This window comes from Mastomys coucha, unplaced genomic scaffold (genome assembly GCF_008632895.1).
Source record: "Mastomys coucha isolate ucsf_1 unplaced genomic scaffold, UCSF_Mcou_1 pScaffold18, whole genome shotgun sequence".
Lineage (NCBI taxonomy): Eukaryota > Metazoa > Chordata > Mammalia > Rodentia > Muridae > Mastomys > Mastomys coucha.
In genome coordinates this window covers 115,310,802-115,328,257 of record NW_022196900.1, presented here as the reverse complement: position 1 = coordinate 115,328,257, position 17,456 = coordinate 115,310,802, and the positions used below count along the sequence as shown (strand labels likewise).

Here is a 17,456-nt window from a genome sequence, read left to right as displayed (position 1 = left end):
ACTCACTCTGTAGACCAGGCTGGCCTCGAACTCAGAAATCCACCAGCCTCTGCCTCCCAAGTGCTGGGGTTAAAGGAGTGCGCCACCACCGACTGGCAGAATAAAATATTTTTTTAAAAAAATATTCCACGCCATCCCAGGGGGACCTCCATTCTTGCACTGCCTCTCCCCCTCCATCAGACTCCTGAACCATATAGACAGGGCCATGTTGTCCTCTGAGAGGCTCTACACAGCAGCTGACTCAGATAGATACAGACACCCACAGCCAAACAGTGGATGGAGCTTGGGCACTCTTATGGAAGAAGAGGAGGAAGGGTTACAGGCCCCGAAGGGAATAGGAACTCCACAGGAAGACCAACAGAGTCAACTAACTTGGACCCTTAGGGCTCTCAGAGTCTGAACCACCAACCAAAGAACATACCCAGGCTGGACCTAGGCCTCTCAGGCTCATATATAGCAGAAGTGTAGCTTGACCTTCATGTGTGTCCTGAACAACTAGAACAGGGGCTATCCCAAAAGCTGTTGCCTGTATGTGGATTATATTCTACTGGCTGGGCTGCCTCAGTAGGAGAGGAAGCACCTAGCATCACAGAGACTTGACCTGCCAGGGTTGGGGGGATACTCAGGGAGCCCCCACTCACTCAGAGGAGAAGGAAAGGGGGTAGGGGAAGGATGGTGGGAGGAGGTGACCAGGAGGAGGGCAATGAGCAAGATGTAAAGTGAATAAATAAAAAATTAATAACATTAAATAAAATAAGAAAAGAGAAAGAAATGAGGTATGAAAAGAATCTATTTCTAGTGAATGAAGCTACATGTGGGTTTTATGTTCTTCATTACTGTTTAGGTGGTTAGGTTATTAAGTGATTGTACTGGCAGGTTTTGTGTGTTAACTCAACACAGGCTGGAGTTATTACAGAGAAAGGAGCCTCACTTGAGGAAATCCATGAGATCCAGCTATAAGGCATTTTCTCTCAATTAGTGATCAAATCGGGGAGGGCCCATTGTGGGTGATGCCATCCCAGGGCTGGTGGTCCTGGGTTCTGTAAGAAAGCAAGCTGAGCAAGGCAGGGGAAGCAAGCCAGTAAGTAACATTCCCCCCGACCCCCATGGCCTCTGCATCAGCTCCTGCTTCCTGACCTGCTTGAGTTGCAGTCCTGACTTCCTTTGATGATGAACAGCAGTGTGGAAGTGTAAACTGAATAAACTCTTTCCTCTTCATCTTGCATCTTGGTCATGATGTTTTGTGCAGGAATAGAAACCCTGACTAAGAGTGATAAATGCTTATTTTTCTACAATAAAAATGTTTTTATTTTCATGAAAAAAAAAAAAAAGTTCCAGACAATGTGTGGGGCACTCCCCAGGGTGGAGTACCACTGTGTTCCTCGGGTGCCACTAACCATGCAGTATGCACGTGAACTATGCATATTGATCACACCATAAATACATGGAACTAGGCAAGAAAGAGGCCAACACAAACATGCAGCTCACATGGAACAGGATTCTGGCTTCTTTTCTATTCTATTATACTTATTGACTGTGGAGAGAATGAATCTCTTATGCACTGTGCAAAAGCATTACCTATCAATAAAAATCTGATGGCCAATGAGCTGAGGCAGGATTGGAAGGTGGGACATCTGTCAGAGAGATAGGAATTCTGGGAAGGAGTCCAGAGTGGGACATTCATCCCAAATTCTGAAGACATTGGATGCATAAACTGAGGAGTGGTAATCAGTCATGTGACAAGCATAGACAAGAATAGGTTATATATATTACAAGCCAGTTGGGAAAACGAGCCAAAGCTTATGGCCTAGGCATTTATTCATAAAAGAGAGTCCCAGAATTGTTACTCTGGGAACAAAGAGGCTTGGTAGAAAAGCTTGTGGCTATAGTTGACTGAGAGATAAGGATACATTGGACATGCCTCTCAGTGTGTGTGACTACACCATGTATATGCATGGTTGTGTATAACTTCATATGCATGCCAGGGGCTGGCATTTCAGCTCCTGCCATGTCTAGAGACTCAAATCTATATTCAGATCTGCCCTATGGCTCTCCAGATTGTACTTCATTTTCTTCTGTGCCACTGCCTCCATCCACAGCACAATCTGCTTTGTCTGCTCCCATTAGAACAAGTTTAAGACAGAGTTCCCCAGGGGTGGGGAGATGCTGCTCCTGGGTGCCGCAGGGGTGCTCTACTGGCAGCTTGTACTTCTATTAAAGCAGTGTTGGAGTTACCCAGTCATCATGGCAGTGTCTCTGCACTCTGAGTGCAAATTCTTCCCAAATGTCATTCTATGTTATGTAAACCCACATCAGTGAGGCTCTGAGAGTTGTCAGCCTTGGGTATGGGTTCCCCAACACGTATATCAGCCTGGAATATATCCCTGGGTTTGATCTCAGATGATACCTCATGATCATATTTCTCCCAACTCCTGTACCTAAACAGGACTTCTCAGACCTCTGTCATTCCTAAAGGAACTCCTATACACTGCTAGGATCCCAGAATTATTAGGTGAGGGAGAACTTTATAGGTCAGTCTGAGCTGGGTTGCAAGTGTAAGGCACATCAGGAGGAAAGACCAAGTAGAACTCCAGGTAAGGAGTGGATATTCACCTGCCAGGAGGGCATGTGGCCCTAGAAATGGCCAGGCTGGAGACCTGATATCACGAGTGTATAGGCCCAGCTCCTAATCCTAAGCTTCTCTCTTGGCTTTGATAGGAGGGATGGACTGCGTGTTTTCATTGCACACACTGAAGCCACATAGTGCTGGATCACCCTGCTCTGTACCATAAGGAAACCCACAAGGCTCTCCACAGGAACACTGGCCATGCCTACAGGCCAGACCTCATTTGCCAACATCTGGAAGTACTTAATGCTTTGGCCTGGGAAACATCAATGCTCTCTACAAATTCAACTTTAGTGAAAGATGGGACACCTCCTTTGCTGAAGTCCCCAACCATAGACTCCACTTTCAGCTGGACCATGGGATTCATCTGCAGCATCTCAGTCATCTGGGCAGTCAGTACAAAGTGGGCTTCAGACTGATGAGTCTGGGACTCCAAGAGGTAAGCATGCTATATGCTGTTGTTCCTAAGAAGGCTTTTCTAGCAGGGACAGACAATGGGCTGTGGCTGACCTAACCCTGCCTCCTCTCTGTGTAGTACAGAGGTGGCAACTGTTTTTCTACTGTGCCTATTCCTCAGGTATGCCAACTGCTCAGGAATGATACTGCTTCTGTTACATGGACATTTTGGCCCCACTGCCTGGGAAGACACTCACCGAAGTCGTGGTGATATCGCCCTGTTGCTATAGATAGGACTGTCAGAATGGGGTAGTAAACAGGGCAATGCTGTAGGGCTGCTCCCTTCTATCTCACCAGAGTTGTTTTACCCTGGGGTCCAGCTGGTAAAAGCTAGGAGTTAGCTGCCCTAGGTTGGCTATGAATAACTCCTTGCACGATAGATAGGCCACGGCCCCTCAGGGCATACATGAAAGGGTAGAAGGTGACAAGAACCTAAGCATTGTCTTAGGTTTCAGACACTTCCAGAAGTTCCACCACCAGATCTATGGTAACTGTTATACCTTTAAGCGTGTCTGAACTGCACAATGCCCTGGCATCACAGATGGTAAGTGGTAATCCCTAGCAGGCATCTATCTGGACATGAAGGGGTTGGGCAGGAGTCTTCATATCTCTTTCTTGGTTTTCCCAGAGATCAGCCTGGTCCTCAAGGCTCCCTCTTTTGTTCTTGGAGGCTGGAGTCAAGGTCATGGTTCATAGTTACAACACACTGTTCTGGAGCACAGTGGCTTCATACTAACATTGGACTCATACTACCATTGGAATTCAAGAGGTAAGCAGGGTTATTGGACTTCCTGTCAAACTCAGGTTCTGAGGTGGGGCAGGACATCAAGATGGAGTGAACAAAGTTGAAGTACCTTTCCCCAAGACAAGGTGCATTGGCTTGGAAGTCCCTGATGCCTCTGCACTGGTGGTGCTAAGATCATGGATGTAGGACTGCTGTATAATACCTTTAACACTCTGTGGGTGAGTGGGTGGCAAGGAGGCTCCCTGAATCATGTGTAGGCAGGACCCTCAGCTTAAGTCCTTGCTGTCTACTCAAGCATGCCTGGTGTCCTGCTTCCAGCAGCTGATGGTGGAGATCTACTCCAGCAAGATCCCAGTTCTGCAGCCACAAACAACATGGAGCCTGGGATAAGCCTGCCATCTTCTTTGAGGTTGCTGGGGGTCTCCAAGTCAGTAACTCCTGATGGGCTCTCTCAACAACTCCTCAGGTCATTGCTTCTACCGACTCAACCAGGACCTGGAACCCCTCCAGCTTCCTTGTATCTCCTGATGCCCCAGATCTTGAAGGCAAGAGGGGACAATGATGTTGGGAGTCTGGCATCAGTTCCCGGGAGAGCACTGCAGGATGACTGGTGGTGCTGTCTCTCTCAAAATGTCTTTGTATAAAATCTTTGCAGGAACTTCCAGGTGGCCTTCAGCCAAACCTACTGTGAGTTTTACAGGGCATGGTGGGAGTGGACCAGCCAATGTCCCTTGTGTTCCTCACATCTCATTGTGGTATTGGGGTGGTGAGAATGTGGCCATGCAAGCTTTCTCCATGCAGGACTGGATACTAACTGTGCTTAAAGCAAGATCTGTGGAGCCAAAGCTGGAGCAAGAACCAGAGGTGGGTATATCGCCAAGGACACATCCTGCTTCTCCTCTGTCCCCATCCAAAAGGCAGTGTGACCAAGGTAAGCATTCTCTATCAGGGGCTTAACTACCATGTTTTAGATGAGGCAACAATATACTCTGTGAGTGGTTGGAGAGATCTAGGGCTAGGGTTGGGAACAAGGCCTATGGTTAACCACTCTCACCTTTTCTGAGGTGGTTGAATAGAGGCAGGTCCACACAGTCCTGCTCATAGGTGGTGTCTAGTAGACCCTGATGGACTTACTGCCTGTCTACCCACAGGTTCCACAGGGGCACTATGCCATGGGCAGCCTCTGGAAACTGGTTCAGCTCATCTGTCCTCTGTGCTGGAGTTGGATAGCTCTTTGTTTCCACTGGCTCTCCTTCGAGGAAGGTGTCCTGGCTGGGAGTCAGCACTGCTTCAGGGTAGCCCACATCTCCATGCAGGCCAGCCTGAGATCTCTACCCCAAGCTTCAGTGGGTGATGCCAAAGGTCATCAGGGGATGAGCTTACAGAGATGCTCCCAGGATCTTTGGAGGATCTGTTTCAGTCTAAGAACTGAACTAAACTCCAGGCCCTTGAGATTTTTGTTCATTTTTGGAGATGGTTTCTCTGTGTAGTGCTGGAACCAGACTGGCTCCAAACTTAGATATTTTCATTCCTCTGCCTCCTAAGTACTGGGATTAAAGGTGTGTATCACCATCCCCAGAGCTAACAACTGAACTAACCCAGTAGTGCCATCCAATCCCTCAGTATAAGTTTGGGAGCTGTAGCAGCAGAGGGTTCTCTAGTTGCCCTGAGTGAGCCAAACTAGCAATTTGAGGGCCCAGAAAGCAGTAACATCTGACCCATGTAGAAACTAAGTATATCCAACATGCCAAGGACTCTACCCACTTACCCTGCCAGGTGATGGTCCCTTGGGTTGAGGGGAATCCCAAGACAGGGCTGTGAAGTTTCCCCTCTCTATACTTGGAAACTCTGGATATGAGCATGTATCCATTCATGCTCAGATGTGCGAAGAGGGACTTCTACACAGTGGAGTCTGTTATCACATTTGTCTGTATATGTTACACACACACACACACACACACACACACACACACACACACACGCACGCACGCACGCACGCACGCACCAGACAGTGCCTGAATTGGTTGTGAGGCAGGAATAAAAAAGTAAATCCAGGCCAAGACATCTGCTGACCTTGGTCTGCTCTGCAATACCACCAGTCATTTCCGACTGTTGTCTTGCACATATATGTGTCTCCCCAACCACCTACATCTGGGTAAGTTACAAACCTCAGAATGTACCTCAATGGCACCTTGTAACAGAGCACAACAGACATACTGACAGTAAGGGACATACTGACTGGGTGCAGATCTGGGACATGAGCCCCAGCTATTCTCCTTATCCCTATCAATAGGGATACAGTCTAATTCAGAGAAAGGCAGAGAGGAGAAGCCAGAGAACAGGAGCTGAGGGTGTCAGTTGTCAGTTTTTCTCAAAGTATCAGGCCCCCATTGGCTTGTCTGGGTTATATCCTTTTGGGAAGGGACAATGTTGGGACTCTGCTTCAGGCTGCTCCCAGACAAACATTCAGCTGAGACAGAGCCAAGCAAGGTTTGATACGGCAATGAGCAGGCAGTGGGTGCAAGCGGCAGAGATTTATTAAGTGAGTGTGATCAGAGCAGGAAGGAGTGGGGTCCTGCCAGCCCAAAGGTGGCAGGGTAGGTGATGGGCAGAGCTCAAGCAGGAGGAAGAAGCTGATTCTGCTCTTTAGGGCCACAGTCATCAAGCAAGGGAGTCAGAGGCCCTGATCCAGTGCCTACATTACTGTCCATGGATGCTCCCAGGGCAGTGTTTGCATAGTGACCAGCTGAGTGCTCTTGACCTAACCAAGGACCCCATACTATGCAGAGGGGCCCAGCCTCTATCCTGGGACTCCTCCAGAAAAAGAGAAATTGAAGGCATTGGTGGGCCCCAACATAGGGGACCACTGGACCTATCAGAGGTCCAACCCAAGGAGTGAAGCATGGGGGCACGGCAGGGGGGAAATGTATGTGGGCCTCCCCAGCAGCAGGCAGAGCTGGGGTCAGGATGGTCCTTGAGCGTCCACAGAAAAAAGACGCAGACAAAGTAAGAATGAGGTTGTTGTAGAAAATCCTCTCAGACAGTAACAAAGAACATTGGGCACAGGGTGGAAAGTACCAGTTGCTTTAGGCATGGGCTCTGGCCCAGGTAAACCAGACAGTGCCTCTGGAGGAGGCAGGGATGGACTTGAGCCCTCAGGCACAAGGACCCATGTGGCTTTGGGACGCCTGCGTCCAGGCTGGGTGGAAGACCTGGGCCAAAGCTCCACCTCCCAGCACCATCAAAGCCCAGCCCAGATGCTGGGGTCACTGAGCAAGGTACTCAGGGTGATTCCCTGGGTGGGCTGCGACTCCTGCCAGGGAAGGTGCTGGTGGCCAGCCACCAGCCCTAGGCTGGAGGAAGGGCTCTGGGAGTATGTAGGAAGGACCTAGCTAGCAGGCCAGGGTTTGGGGGTGGTAAACATAGGGGCACAAGTTGAAGTAGGCCCTGAGGGCAGCAGGGCACAGGGTGACATGGACCTCAATAGTGGTTTGTGCCATGAACAGCCCAGGCCCCTGAAGGAAGGACCACCTGAAGACAGGTTGCCCCAGGTAAAATGAGGGGCACCAGACGATACAGCACCCATAAATGTGGGGCTTCAAAAGATGTAGTGCTTGGGTTCCTGTCCTCTGGCTGAGCATCAGAGCAGCCAGAAGGAGGGAAAAGCAAGAGAGTGAGGACTCTAAGAACGCCAGGGTACTGGGCTGTTGGGATGGGCCCACAGTTGTCACAGGCAGGGCTGTGGCTAGATGAGGGGCTAGGGTCTTCAGGGACATGCAAGATTTCTGGGCCGGGTAGGCTGAGGTCAGGGTAGGGATCCCTCAGCTGCCCGGCCTTCCAGGTCCTAGCTTTCCTCCAGGTGGAGGCCAATGAACTCCTGGATGCACCTGCGGTACTGCAGCTCTGTAGGACTGCTGCCTGGCAGGGGGCCTGGCTGACCAGGGGGTGCCTCAGCTTCTCTCATCTCCTCAGCCATGCGGGCCAGGCGGAGCCTGGGGGTGGGGAACAGTGTAAGGTGATTCTGTCCCCAGTCTCTGTCTCTTTTCAAGTGACTGTGCTCCCAGGACCCTGCCAGACTCACAGTGTGACAATGTCAGCATTCGCTGCTTGAACTGCAATGGTCAATGGGTCCTGCTGCTCCTGGTCTAGGGCATGTTGGTCAGCCCCCCGCTTCAGGAACAGACAGACCTGGCTGGGGTGGGGTGGGGGTGGAGAAGCTTATTGAAATGGGTTGATGGTGAGGGGGTAGTAGCACAAGAGAGACCCAAAGAACTCACCCAGTACGGCCCAAGAGTGTAGCATGGTGCAAGGGGGCCCGGCCAAGGCTGTCTCTTTGGTTCACATCAGCTCCATTTTGCAGAAGGAACTCGCAGACAATCAAGGAACCCTGGAGATCAGGGAAATCAGACTGAACTAGGAAAGGACACTGGTAAGGCCTATGCACCCTGACCTCCGGCCATGAGCACCCCCAAGCAGGAACAATCCTGACAATAAAATGCACATGAGGGCTGGTGAGATGGCTCAATGGGGAAGAGCACCGACTGTTCTTCAGAAGGTCATGAGTTCAAATCCCAGCAACCACATGGTGGCTCACAACCACCCATAATGAGATCTGATGCCCTCTTCTGGTGCATCTGAAGACAGCTACAGTGTACTTACATATAATAAATAAATAAATCTTTAAAAAAAAATGCACATGAAGGTATGCAGTCTTGTTCTTCATACAAGCCCTGCCTGTGCTCACCCCTAGCACAGCCTGCACCAGTGGGGTCTTGCCCTCATCTGCTGCATCAGCCCAGTTGACTTCAGCTCCATGGGCCAGTGCTGCAGCCAGTGCCGGGAGATCACGAGTACGTGCTGCTTGATGTGCCAGTAGCCCAGGATGCAGCTCACGTACATCTGCCAAGCTCCAGGCCTCAGCTTCTCCATCTACCTCACTGCTGGACTCCTCAGACTCGGCACCCTCTGTGGGAGGGTGAAGGATAGGGAGCTGAAACCCTCAAGGGTGTTGGCATGGTGGGCTATATGGAGGCAGAGAGACACACACCCACCTTCCTCGGTGACACTGTCCACCACAGAGCCTGTGCCAAAGGCAAGAACATCCGAACTGCCATCAGAGCTACCTCCTAGACCACTGTCACTGCTTAGACCTGTAGGACCACAAGAAAGGTCCTTAGCGTTGGAGGGTCCCAGAACACTGGAGAAAAAGCTGAAGCCCCACCCACCCTTACTCGATTCTCCCTTTCAGGGGCAGGGCTAGCCCTTGCTAGGAAATACCTGCCTAGGCTGAAAGAAAAGTAGAGATAACCAAGCAATAACTCAGAGGGGCAGGGGAAGCCTTCGCGGCACTCTGGGTTTTAAAGCCTGGTCTTCACCCAGGCAGCAGAGAAGCTGTAGGGCCTGACTTAGGGTCAGTACTACAGCGCCCTCTGCTGTCAATCCCATTAGTGCAGGCACATGCAATTGCTCCTTACATGTGCGCGCACTCGTGTGCACACATACACACACACCTGTGTGCACACAAGCCACACTTCACACATTACACTTTTTTTTTTTTTTCCTGAGAGATGATCTTACAAATGTACCCAGGGTGGCCTCACATTCACTATTTAGCACAGGACGGCCTTGAATCCATTACAATCACCCTGTCTCAGCTTCTGAGTGTTGAATTATAGATGCAACCTATCATGCCTGGCTTCCACACATTATTGGCAGTTGTGTACTCAACCCCAAATTGGTGATCAAGATAACTAACTCTGCCAGGCGGTGGTGGCGCACACTTTTAATCCCAGCACTCAGGAGGCAGAGGCAGGCAGATTTCTGAGTTCGAGGCCAGCCTGGTCTACAGAGTAAATTCCAGGACAGCCAGGGCTACACAGAGAAACCGCCTCGAAAACAAGCAAACAAACAAACAAAAAAAAGATAAGTAACTCTACCCCAGTGATTCTCAACCTTCCTAATGCTGAGGCCTTTTAATACAGTTCCTCGTGTTGTGGTGACTGACCTCTTCCACCTATAAAATTATTTCATTGCTATTTTATAACTGTAGTTTTGCTACTGTTATGAATCATGATGTAAATATCTGATACTCGGGATATCTGATGTGAAACCCCAAAGGAGAAGAGACCCAAAAGGTGAGAACTTCTGCTTTTTCCCGTTGGATGACTTTCTAGTCTTGACCCTCTGTGGCATCACCACCCTGTCCCTGTCTCTTCAAGTTCTTGAGGAAGTGTCATGTCATCCTCATTTGTACAAAGGAGCCCAACTGTTCCTCTCATGTTACTTTGGCTGAGGGTGGGATATGGCACTTGGGGGACACAGAGGATGGGAAGGGACTCTCTCCCAGCACTCACTGCGTGGACCAGCCCCAGCAGCCCCTGCATCAAAATAGGAGAAGAGGGAGTCCAGCTCATCAGGGCAGAAGAGGGAGTCTCGGCGGAACTTGCGCTCCATAGTACCAGCTGCAAGGGATAGGGCACTTGTTCAGATGGTGAAACTGAGGCTTGGGATCGGGGAAATACCTCAAGTCATGCTGAAACAGGCAGAGCTCAAAGGTGCTCCTGTGAAGCCCTGCCTCCGGCCTTCCCAACCCCACCATAACATTGAGGGTTAGTGGCTCTTTCCAGGGCTGCATTGAGCCTGTCCCCAAACCTGCCCAGGTACATGAACTCAGGTGCAGCTGCTGGCAGCCCTCCCACCTGAGGACAAAGCAGCGACGGAGGGCAGGACGGGCTCAAGCCGGACCTTGCGGCGGGTAGTAGGGGCGTGGGGGGAGCTGTGAGGGCGCTGGCACTTCTGTGCCCTCCAGCGTCTTGGGGGTTCCCGGGCTGGTGCAGAAGTCAACTTCCTTAGAAACTTCTTTTCAACGTATTTGTCCTTGATCCATGCCTCTTTGTCCTGCCTGGACCAGAGGTGAACATGAGACTGCATCCACAGGCTGGAACTCCCATGGCAAGCTGGCTGTCCTCAACCTCACCTGGAACTACTGGCTGTGGGTTTTCTAATGCCTGGGCCCTCACACTGGGCCTCATAGATCTGGTTCATGGTGCTATTTCCAAGCTCACACATCAGCTGTGGGGCACAGTGTATTTGGATGTTAGTTCAAGTTCAAAGACCTAAATCCCACCCTTGACTCCTTGGGGCTCCAATGGGTTTCATCTTCAAGAGCCTTTCACACACCTTTAGCAGCTCTGGCTCCCAGGAATCCAGTGTCAGGGATCGTACCTTAGAGCAGTGGACACCCAAGCTCCTACAGAGAAAGAGGAGAGAAATGGACCAAAGTGTAGCTCAATCCAGAACCTCAGCCAGCCCTGTCCAGCCAGAGTCAAGAAGGACTACTACCTGTGGATGCCTGAGCACTCAATACAGAGCAGCACACCCAAGTTGATGCTGGCCCAGCGGGGATCTGGCTGGCCACAGTCGCCACACTGGCTGTTGCCAGCCACACTCTGCACACGCTGCAGCACGCTCTCGCCCTTGACTCCACGCTCCCGAGAATCCGTGGTGGAATCAATGCTACTTGTTGATGGTGATGCTGTACGGTCCAGCCTCTGGTGGATGGTGCGAAGAGCCACTCAGCCCTTCAAGAGCTTGTCTCAATTCCCCAGAAGATCCCCAGTTAGAAGGGTCGGCACAGGCTAGGGCCCCTCAAACACAAATCTGCATGCATGTATGCATGCAAACACTGCACATACACACATGCACAAGCTGCCTGCACAAGCATGAACGTAGCCTATGGGAGCTGTTTCTGAGGTACATATACACATGTGGAAGCAGAGAAGCAGTGCACCTCACTGTAGCAGCTATCTGGACTTTCCCGGTAGGCAGAGGCGATGCTAGCCTGCACAGCTTGAACCCAAGCCTGTCGCAGCTTCTCGGAGTCAGCCTGCAGCATACAGCTCCTGTAGGGAGGAGCTGGTCAGCCTGGGTAAGCAGGGCTTTCCCCAACTCTTCCTGGGGCTGGGCCTCCTCACTTGGTAGGTGACACGACTTCAAAGCAGAACCTCCGTTCAATGTCCTCACATGGCTTCACAGAGCATAGGCGTAGGTCATCTACCACCACAGTCAGTGCATCCTATGGGCAGTACAAGCTTATCACTTTCATACCCATTTTCTCCTTTATCTTAGACTCAAGCAATGTGTCTCTAACTCCCTGCCCCCCGACCTTTTAGACTCAGTGCCTGTCTGTATCCTCAGCCCTGTGCCAATATCCACTAAGTAGCCTGGCCTATAGTCTAGATGGAGTCTGCCCAAAAGTAACCCTGTCCCCCAGAATACCTTGAGTTTCTTCTGGTAGACCAGCTGGCTGTTTTGAATGGAGAACCACCGTCTGAGTGAAGAACATGGGAGACAGGAGGTCAGGCAGAGCTGGCTCCACATCCATTCTGCTCTCAGCTCTGTCTGAGGAAGTCCCTTACCGATTCCATGTCTTGAAGGCATTGCTGGCTCTCTTAAAGAGATAGCCCTCCATTACCACACCACTTGGTGCATCCACATCAAATTCCACTTTTGGTTCATCATAGGAAAAGTCCTAAGGAAGACAGAGCTGGTCCTTGGGGAGTGCCCATCCTTGGAGGACCCCATCCCCTCCCAGGCTCACCCAAAACAAAAGCTAAGGTGAGGTACATGCTTAGGGGACCTCTGCCCACCACAACAATTTCCTGACCAAGCAAGGCCCTTTGTCCAAAGACACTATGGGAAGATCCCTTGTGTTCACAGCTGGTCCTGAGTACTCCATCCCCCACTACTAAGCTTGTAGGAACAAGCAGGCTATGATCAGGAAGGAAGCTGCACTCCCTGCCCCCCGCCCGCCATTCTAAGTGTTTCATGCATTTTGCCAGCTGGACCTTCTCCAGCTGCCTGACAGAGCTCCATTCAGAAGCCAGAGAGCCTTGGGTGTCCTGTGTGTCCTGTTGTCTGACAGCCAGGCCAGTAGAAGGAAGACCTTATCACCTGCTCTCAGCCTGAGCAGGGGAAGGACGACACAGCTGCCACCATTCCTGTAGGGGGACTGGCTAGATTCATCTGCTGGTGCCAGCAAGCAGCTGGCAGACAGGTTCCTCCCAAAATGTAGCAGGAACACTGAGGCAGGGAGGTGTCCTCGGTGCTGAAACACCCAGAAGGGAGGGCCTGAATAGCCCCATGTGTATAACCCAGGGTTCAGTTCTTACCTGCAGGAGCGTCTGGGACCCAAGCAAGCAGGAGGGAAAAGAGAAAGAGAGAACCAGTGAATGATGACCCTGCTCCCAAACACTGCTAGGTTCATTCATCTCACTGCAGCCAATCTCTGCTCTGTGGGGAGGGTAGTTGGGGGACCAATGTCCAGCAGTTGAGCAAAGGCCCCAGAAAAAGACAACAACTAGACTCAACCTGTGGGTCGTGACCTCTTTGGGAGTCACATATCAGATATCTTGTATATCATATTTATATTATAATTTACATTACACTTAAATTACAATTCATAACAAAATTACAGTTATGAAGTAACAACGAAATAATGCTATTGTTGAAGGTCACCACAACGTGAGGAATTGTATCAAAGGATTGCAGCATTAGGAAGGCTAAGAACGACTGCTCTAAGGAGTGAGGTTCCAGGTCCCAGCTCCAGCCCTTCCATATATCAGGCTCACTATATTGATACCCTTAAAGATGGGGACCCTCCCTCTGCTGCAATAGAGGAGATTCAGCTGGCAGTTGTTGCAAGGCTTAATAGGTAACAAGTGGACAGTCTTGGGAATAAGGGCAGAGTTTGTGGACGTGTCTCCTGGTACCCCAGATCAGAGAGGTGGAGTAATGGCCTTTAATGACATTCTCCCATAGGTAGAGCCTCACCCGTTGCTGTATGGCAGCATGCTTGCGCTCCATCTCTCGCTTTTCCACAGCAGAGTCAATCACAAGCTGGTCCAACTGTGGGGACAGCATCACAGGCAGGCAGTAGACCCCTTCATAAGACCTTAACCAGGAGCCCCCACTGGAGGCTCAGTCACTGAGCCACTCCTATAGACTTACCTCAGCTGCCAGCTTCTTCATGTAGGGGTCCAGCTGATGTAGAAGGCTATATCCCTGCTGGAAGAAGCTGTACTGGGCATGCATGAAGGACAGCATCTGCAAGTGAGAGTAGAGCCCAGGTAAGGCCCAACTTCCATTGCTCAAACAATGCCCATGAGTATCCCCCAACACAAGCACTCACAGAATCTAAGATCTCAAACTTCTTCTTGGCCTGGAGGACATTGATCTGCCAGAGGAAGAACAAACAGATCAGGTGTCAGGGCCCAGAAGCCCACAGCCTGTACATTTCCAGAACCCACTTGGACCGCGCTTATAGTTCCAAAACCCCAGGTAGTTTTTAGGTCTCTGCATGGTATCATAGGATAAGTCCTAAGGAAGATGGACCTGGGATGATTGATTCACAGCCTTTCCTCTTGTCTGAATATGAGGTCTTATCTGGATGAAACCAAGAATTCTTTTTTTTTTTTTTGAGACAGGGTTTCTCTATGTAGCCCTGGCTGTCCTGGAACTCACTCTGTAGACCAGGCTGGCCTCAAACTCAGAAATCCACCTGCCTCTGCCTCCCAAGTGCTGGGATTAAAGGCGTGTGCCACCACTACCTGGCCTGAAACCAAGAATTCTTATCCTTGCCCATATCCCTAGAGGCCTCCTATATAAGATCAAAGAATCTGCCCCTACAGACTACCCTACCTCCAGGCTTTTCTGGGTGTCATTCCCACCCACTGGAGAAGTCGCATCTTTACTGCCCCACAGCTAACCTGGAGTACATAGTCCAATGCCAAGTGGCGAAAGCACTTCCGGGTGAGAGTGAGGGCGCTTGTGGCCTCCTCTACTTCATGGGGCCGGTGCCTTGGGGCTTGGGCATTCCTCACCAAGGACAACTCCATGTCCTCTCGCACTTTGTCAAACTGCTTCTTTGTCTCTTTGAACTTCCGCACATCCCTGGGTGCCAGCCAATGTAAATGCCAAGAATCAGAGGTCAGAAAAGGAGTGCATAGTATGTTTTAGATATTCTGGGCTCTCTCTCTCTCTCTTACCACATGTACCCCAGTGGCTCCTGAGCAGGGTCTTTTTCCTTATCTCCTTCTCCTGGACTCTACCAAACATTTTCTTCCCTCTTTTCTGCTCTAGGACTCCTCAGCCCCCTCACCAGCCCATCTGGTCTAGACTCCAGCTCATGTTCCAAATGTCAGCCTGCATCTCCTCTAGGGTATAACTCCACCCTGGCCTGTCTATCCCATCTCCCTGTCTTTGCTCCTGTTGGTCGAACCTCCTGTCAATGGGCAAAGGCCCCTCATAGCTTGAATCCATGGCCAAGGACCTGTTGCCCTTCTTATCCTGAAGATGGAACATAGAATTCACCTTTCACCATGGCACTTGGCTATGGGGCTAGGGGCTTCTGGTTCTGGTCACTTACTCTTTGACAAAGTTGTGGAGCTGTTGCCGCACTGATCTCTGGGCCTGGTCAAACAGGATCTGGGATAGAGGCACGGTGGAGGTTATTAGGGCCACTACCAACAGGGCCCCAAAGACAAAGTCCCATCACCTACCAGGTGAGAATTGGGATCCCTGCCCATCTCTTCCTGGGCCCCAGCTCTCTACAGAGAACACTAGGTAGAGCCTGCCATGTACCAGGGTGGCCTCTTGGGGGCCAGAGGTAACAGCGGTAGCCACTTGCTCATCTTCCCATCTGGCTCTTAGCCAGTCTGGAGATCAGTGTGATGGCAGGCAGGCTTCTAAACTCCACCTTCGATATCTGCATGGGTGGCACATATGGGCTGCCTCAAAGCTGATTACCAGCAGCAAGAAGAACTCAGAGCAGAGAGTTCCCATAGGGTCTAGCTTGGTAGTAGCTGATTGGAACCACTGATGAGCTAACATGGTTTCCTATCACCCCCCCCGCACCTCCCCCCATACACACTACTCCTGACCTGCAGTGACACATGGAGGAGGGCTGAGCCAGGTCAGGGGTAGATAGACAGACTGGAAGCTGCCAGGATGAACCATCCAAGCTGTGTTATTTCTGAGATTCTCCTGGTCTGGTCAAATGAAGCCTCCTTGTTTAGTCTTGGATGCTAGTTCCCAGGCCATAGTCTACCCCTACTGCACTGAGACTTGGCATGTTCTATGTCTCTACTCACATCAACACTGGGACCTTATGAGGCTGCCACACCCTGCCTGGATGGCAGTGAGGCTGTTATCCAGAAATAAGTTGTCCTGGGATGGAAAGCTCTGCTCAACTTGGGGTAAAGGTTTCCTCATCCCAAGACATTGCTGCCTTCATGTTGAGCTGTGTGCTGCCTCTTCTGCTTTAGGATATAGCCTGGCCACATCTGGGGACATGGTAGCCCCCTGCAAAACATCCCTCACACTGATTCATAGACTTGGGGTTGCTACCATGACTATAGCTTAAAGGAGCAGAACATGGCCTTTCTCACTCATGGCCATGCTACCTAAGAACCAGTCAGCTTTGCTCTTGTCTAGGCAAGGCCTTTAAAGGTACATGGCATATTTTCAGATGGAAGTGGAAACCCCACATGCCCCATGGGGCTCACCGTGTGATAGTTGACCATCTCCTGTAGGCTATCTCCAAACCTCTGCAGACATTCCTGAAGAAAAGGGGAAGATCATCACACTGGGGTGGACCATGTAGGGAGTGTCTCCTTCAAGTCCCTAAAGACTCCTCTCTGCCCACAGGTTAGGATTAGATGTACTAAAGCAGAGCACAGATCACCCAGTGCTCATGATCTAGACACCCTTTAGGGGGCTTTCTCCCTTCCCCCACCATACCGTACTGGTGCCTCACCGAAATGATGGTGTCACCCTGGCACTGCTGAGACAGATCTCGGACGCCACTCACAAAGAGCCTGTTGGTGGTGACATAGGCTTTGCCAGCTTCGATCATACCACTGCACAGTTTGACCAGCTACAAGTGGGATAGAGTGGACAAAATGAGGGCCTGACAGCTTCTCCAAGCTGAGAACTCAGATCTGCCACAAGGCCAGGCCAGAGAGGATACACTTTCAGCCGGGAGCAGCCAGAATTTAACTCAGGTCCATTAACATCCAGACATAGTTGCCCCTCTTCATTTCAGGGCTAGGGACAGACTCTACCATCTACATATTCAGAGGATCATCTAGAAGGAGAGGTTAGTGCTCCCCTACCCGTCACACTAGGCACAGCAAACACAGCAGCTGTCTCCCAACCAATAGGCATCTCAGACACAGGCAGATATACCTGGAGTCATCCCATAGTTTTAGGCTGGGCTTGGAGTGGGCAGAGTAATGTTAGGCCCACCAGGTCTGTCTCTTACCTTGTCCAGTTTAGCCTCGATCTCAACCACATCTGTTTCTACCTCATCGATAGTTGCCCTACAACAAGAATTGGGTGGTTAGATCAGCTAGAGTTTCATTTCCTGTTGCATCTCTCCAGGGGTTTTGTTGCCAGAAGGGGGCTCCAGGAAACTGAGGCTGAGAGCGGTAAACACTCTCCCTGCCTGATGGATATGACTGGGACCCAGGTCCGGCACTTTGGAGCTACCCAGAGACCATCAGGCAGGCTGAAGCCACCCAGTCTTGCCACATGGGCTATCACATGGTCTCTCTCTCTCTCTCTCTCTCT

The 17,456-nt window shown here is 50.8% G+C and overlaps 2 protein-coding genes across 3 annotated transcripts in view; one reads left to right on the top strand and one right to left on the bottom strand.

Annotated features, from left to right (window-relative positions):
* Positions 1-5,813, top strand: part of Scnn1d (sodium channel epithelial 1 delta subunit) — a 16,292-nt gene extending 10,479 nt beyond the window's left edge. The window contains 7 exon segments of the mRNA XM_031377050.1: positions 2,128-2,296; positions 3,000-3,065; positions 3,162-3,302; positions 3,531-3,626; positions 4,172-4,212; positions 4,293-4,344; positions 4,643-5,813. Coding sequence (XP_031232910.1) covers positions 2,128-2,296; positions 3,000-3,065; positions 3,162-3,302; positions 3,531-3,626; positions 4,172-4,212; positions 4,293-4,344; positions 4,643-4,890 — 813 coding nt within the window. The 3' untranslated portion in view covers positions 4,891-5,813.
* Positions 5,814-6,346: 533 nt separating this feature from the next.
* The window catches only part of Acap3 (ArfGAP with coiled-coil, ankyrin repeat and PH domains 3), a 15,238-nt gene continuing 4,128 nt past the window's right edge, over positions 6,347-17,456 (bottom strand). For both annotated transcript variants that reach the window (XM_031379799.1, XM_031379800.1), the window contains exons 2-24: positions 17,149-17,206; positions 16,642-16,761; positions 16,391-16,444; positions 15,253-15,311; positions 14,594-14,777; positions 14,017-14,061; positions 13,836-13,931; positions 13,659-13,733; positions 12,998-13,009; positions 12,245-12,357; positions 12,105-12,156; positions 11,801-11,901; positions 11,617-11,728; positions 11,169-11,377; positions 11,007-11,076; positions 10,804-10,898; positions 10,526-10,728; positions 10,181-10,288; positions 8,879-8,977; positions 8,572-8,792; positions 8,105-8,214; positions 7,909-8,019; positions 6,347-7,819 (exon numbers count right to left, since the gene is read on the bottom strand). In XM_031379799.1, coding sequence (XP_031235659.1) covers positions 7,672-7,819; positions 7,909-8,019; positions 8,105-8,214; positions 8,572-8,792; positions 8,879-8,977; positions 10,181-10,288; positions 10,526-10,728; positions 10,804-10,898; positions 11,007-11,076; positions 11,169-11,377; positions 11,617-11,728; positions 11,801-11,901; positions 12,105-12,156; positions 12,245-12,357; positions 12,998-13,009; positions 13,659-13,733; positions 13,836-13,931; positions 14,017-14,061; positions 14,594-14,777; positions 15,253-15,311; positions 16,391-16,444; positions 16,642-16,761; positions 17,149-17,206 — 2,455 coding nt within the window. In that variant the 3' untranslated portion in view covers positions 6,347-7,671. The remainder of the gene's footprint in view (positions 7,820-7,908; positions 8,020-8,104; positions 8,215-8,571; positions 8,793-8,878; positions 8,978-10,180; positions 10,289-10,525; positions 10,729-10,803; positions 10,899-11,006; positions 11,077-11,168; positions 11,378-11,616; positions 11,729-11,800; positions 11,902-12,104; positions 12,157-12,244; positions 12,358-12,997; positions 13,010-13,658; positions 13,734-13,835; positions 13,932-14,016; positions 14,062-14,593; positions 14,778-15,252; positions 15,312-16,390; positions 16,445-16,641; positions 16,762-17,148; positions 17,207-17,456) is intronic.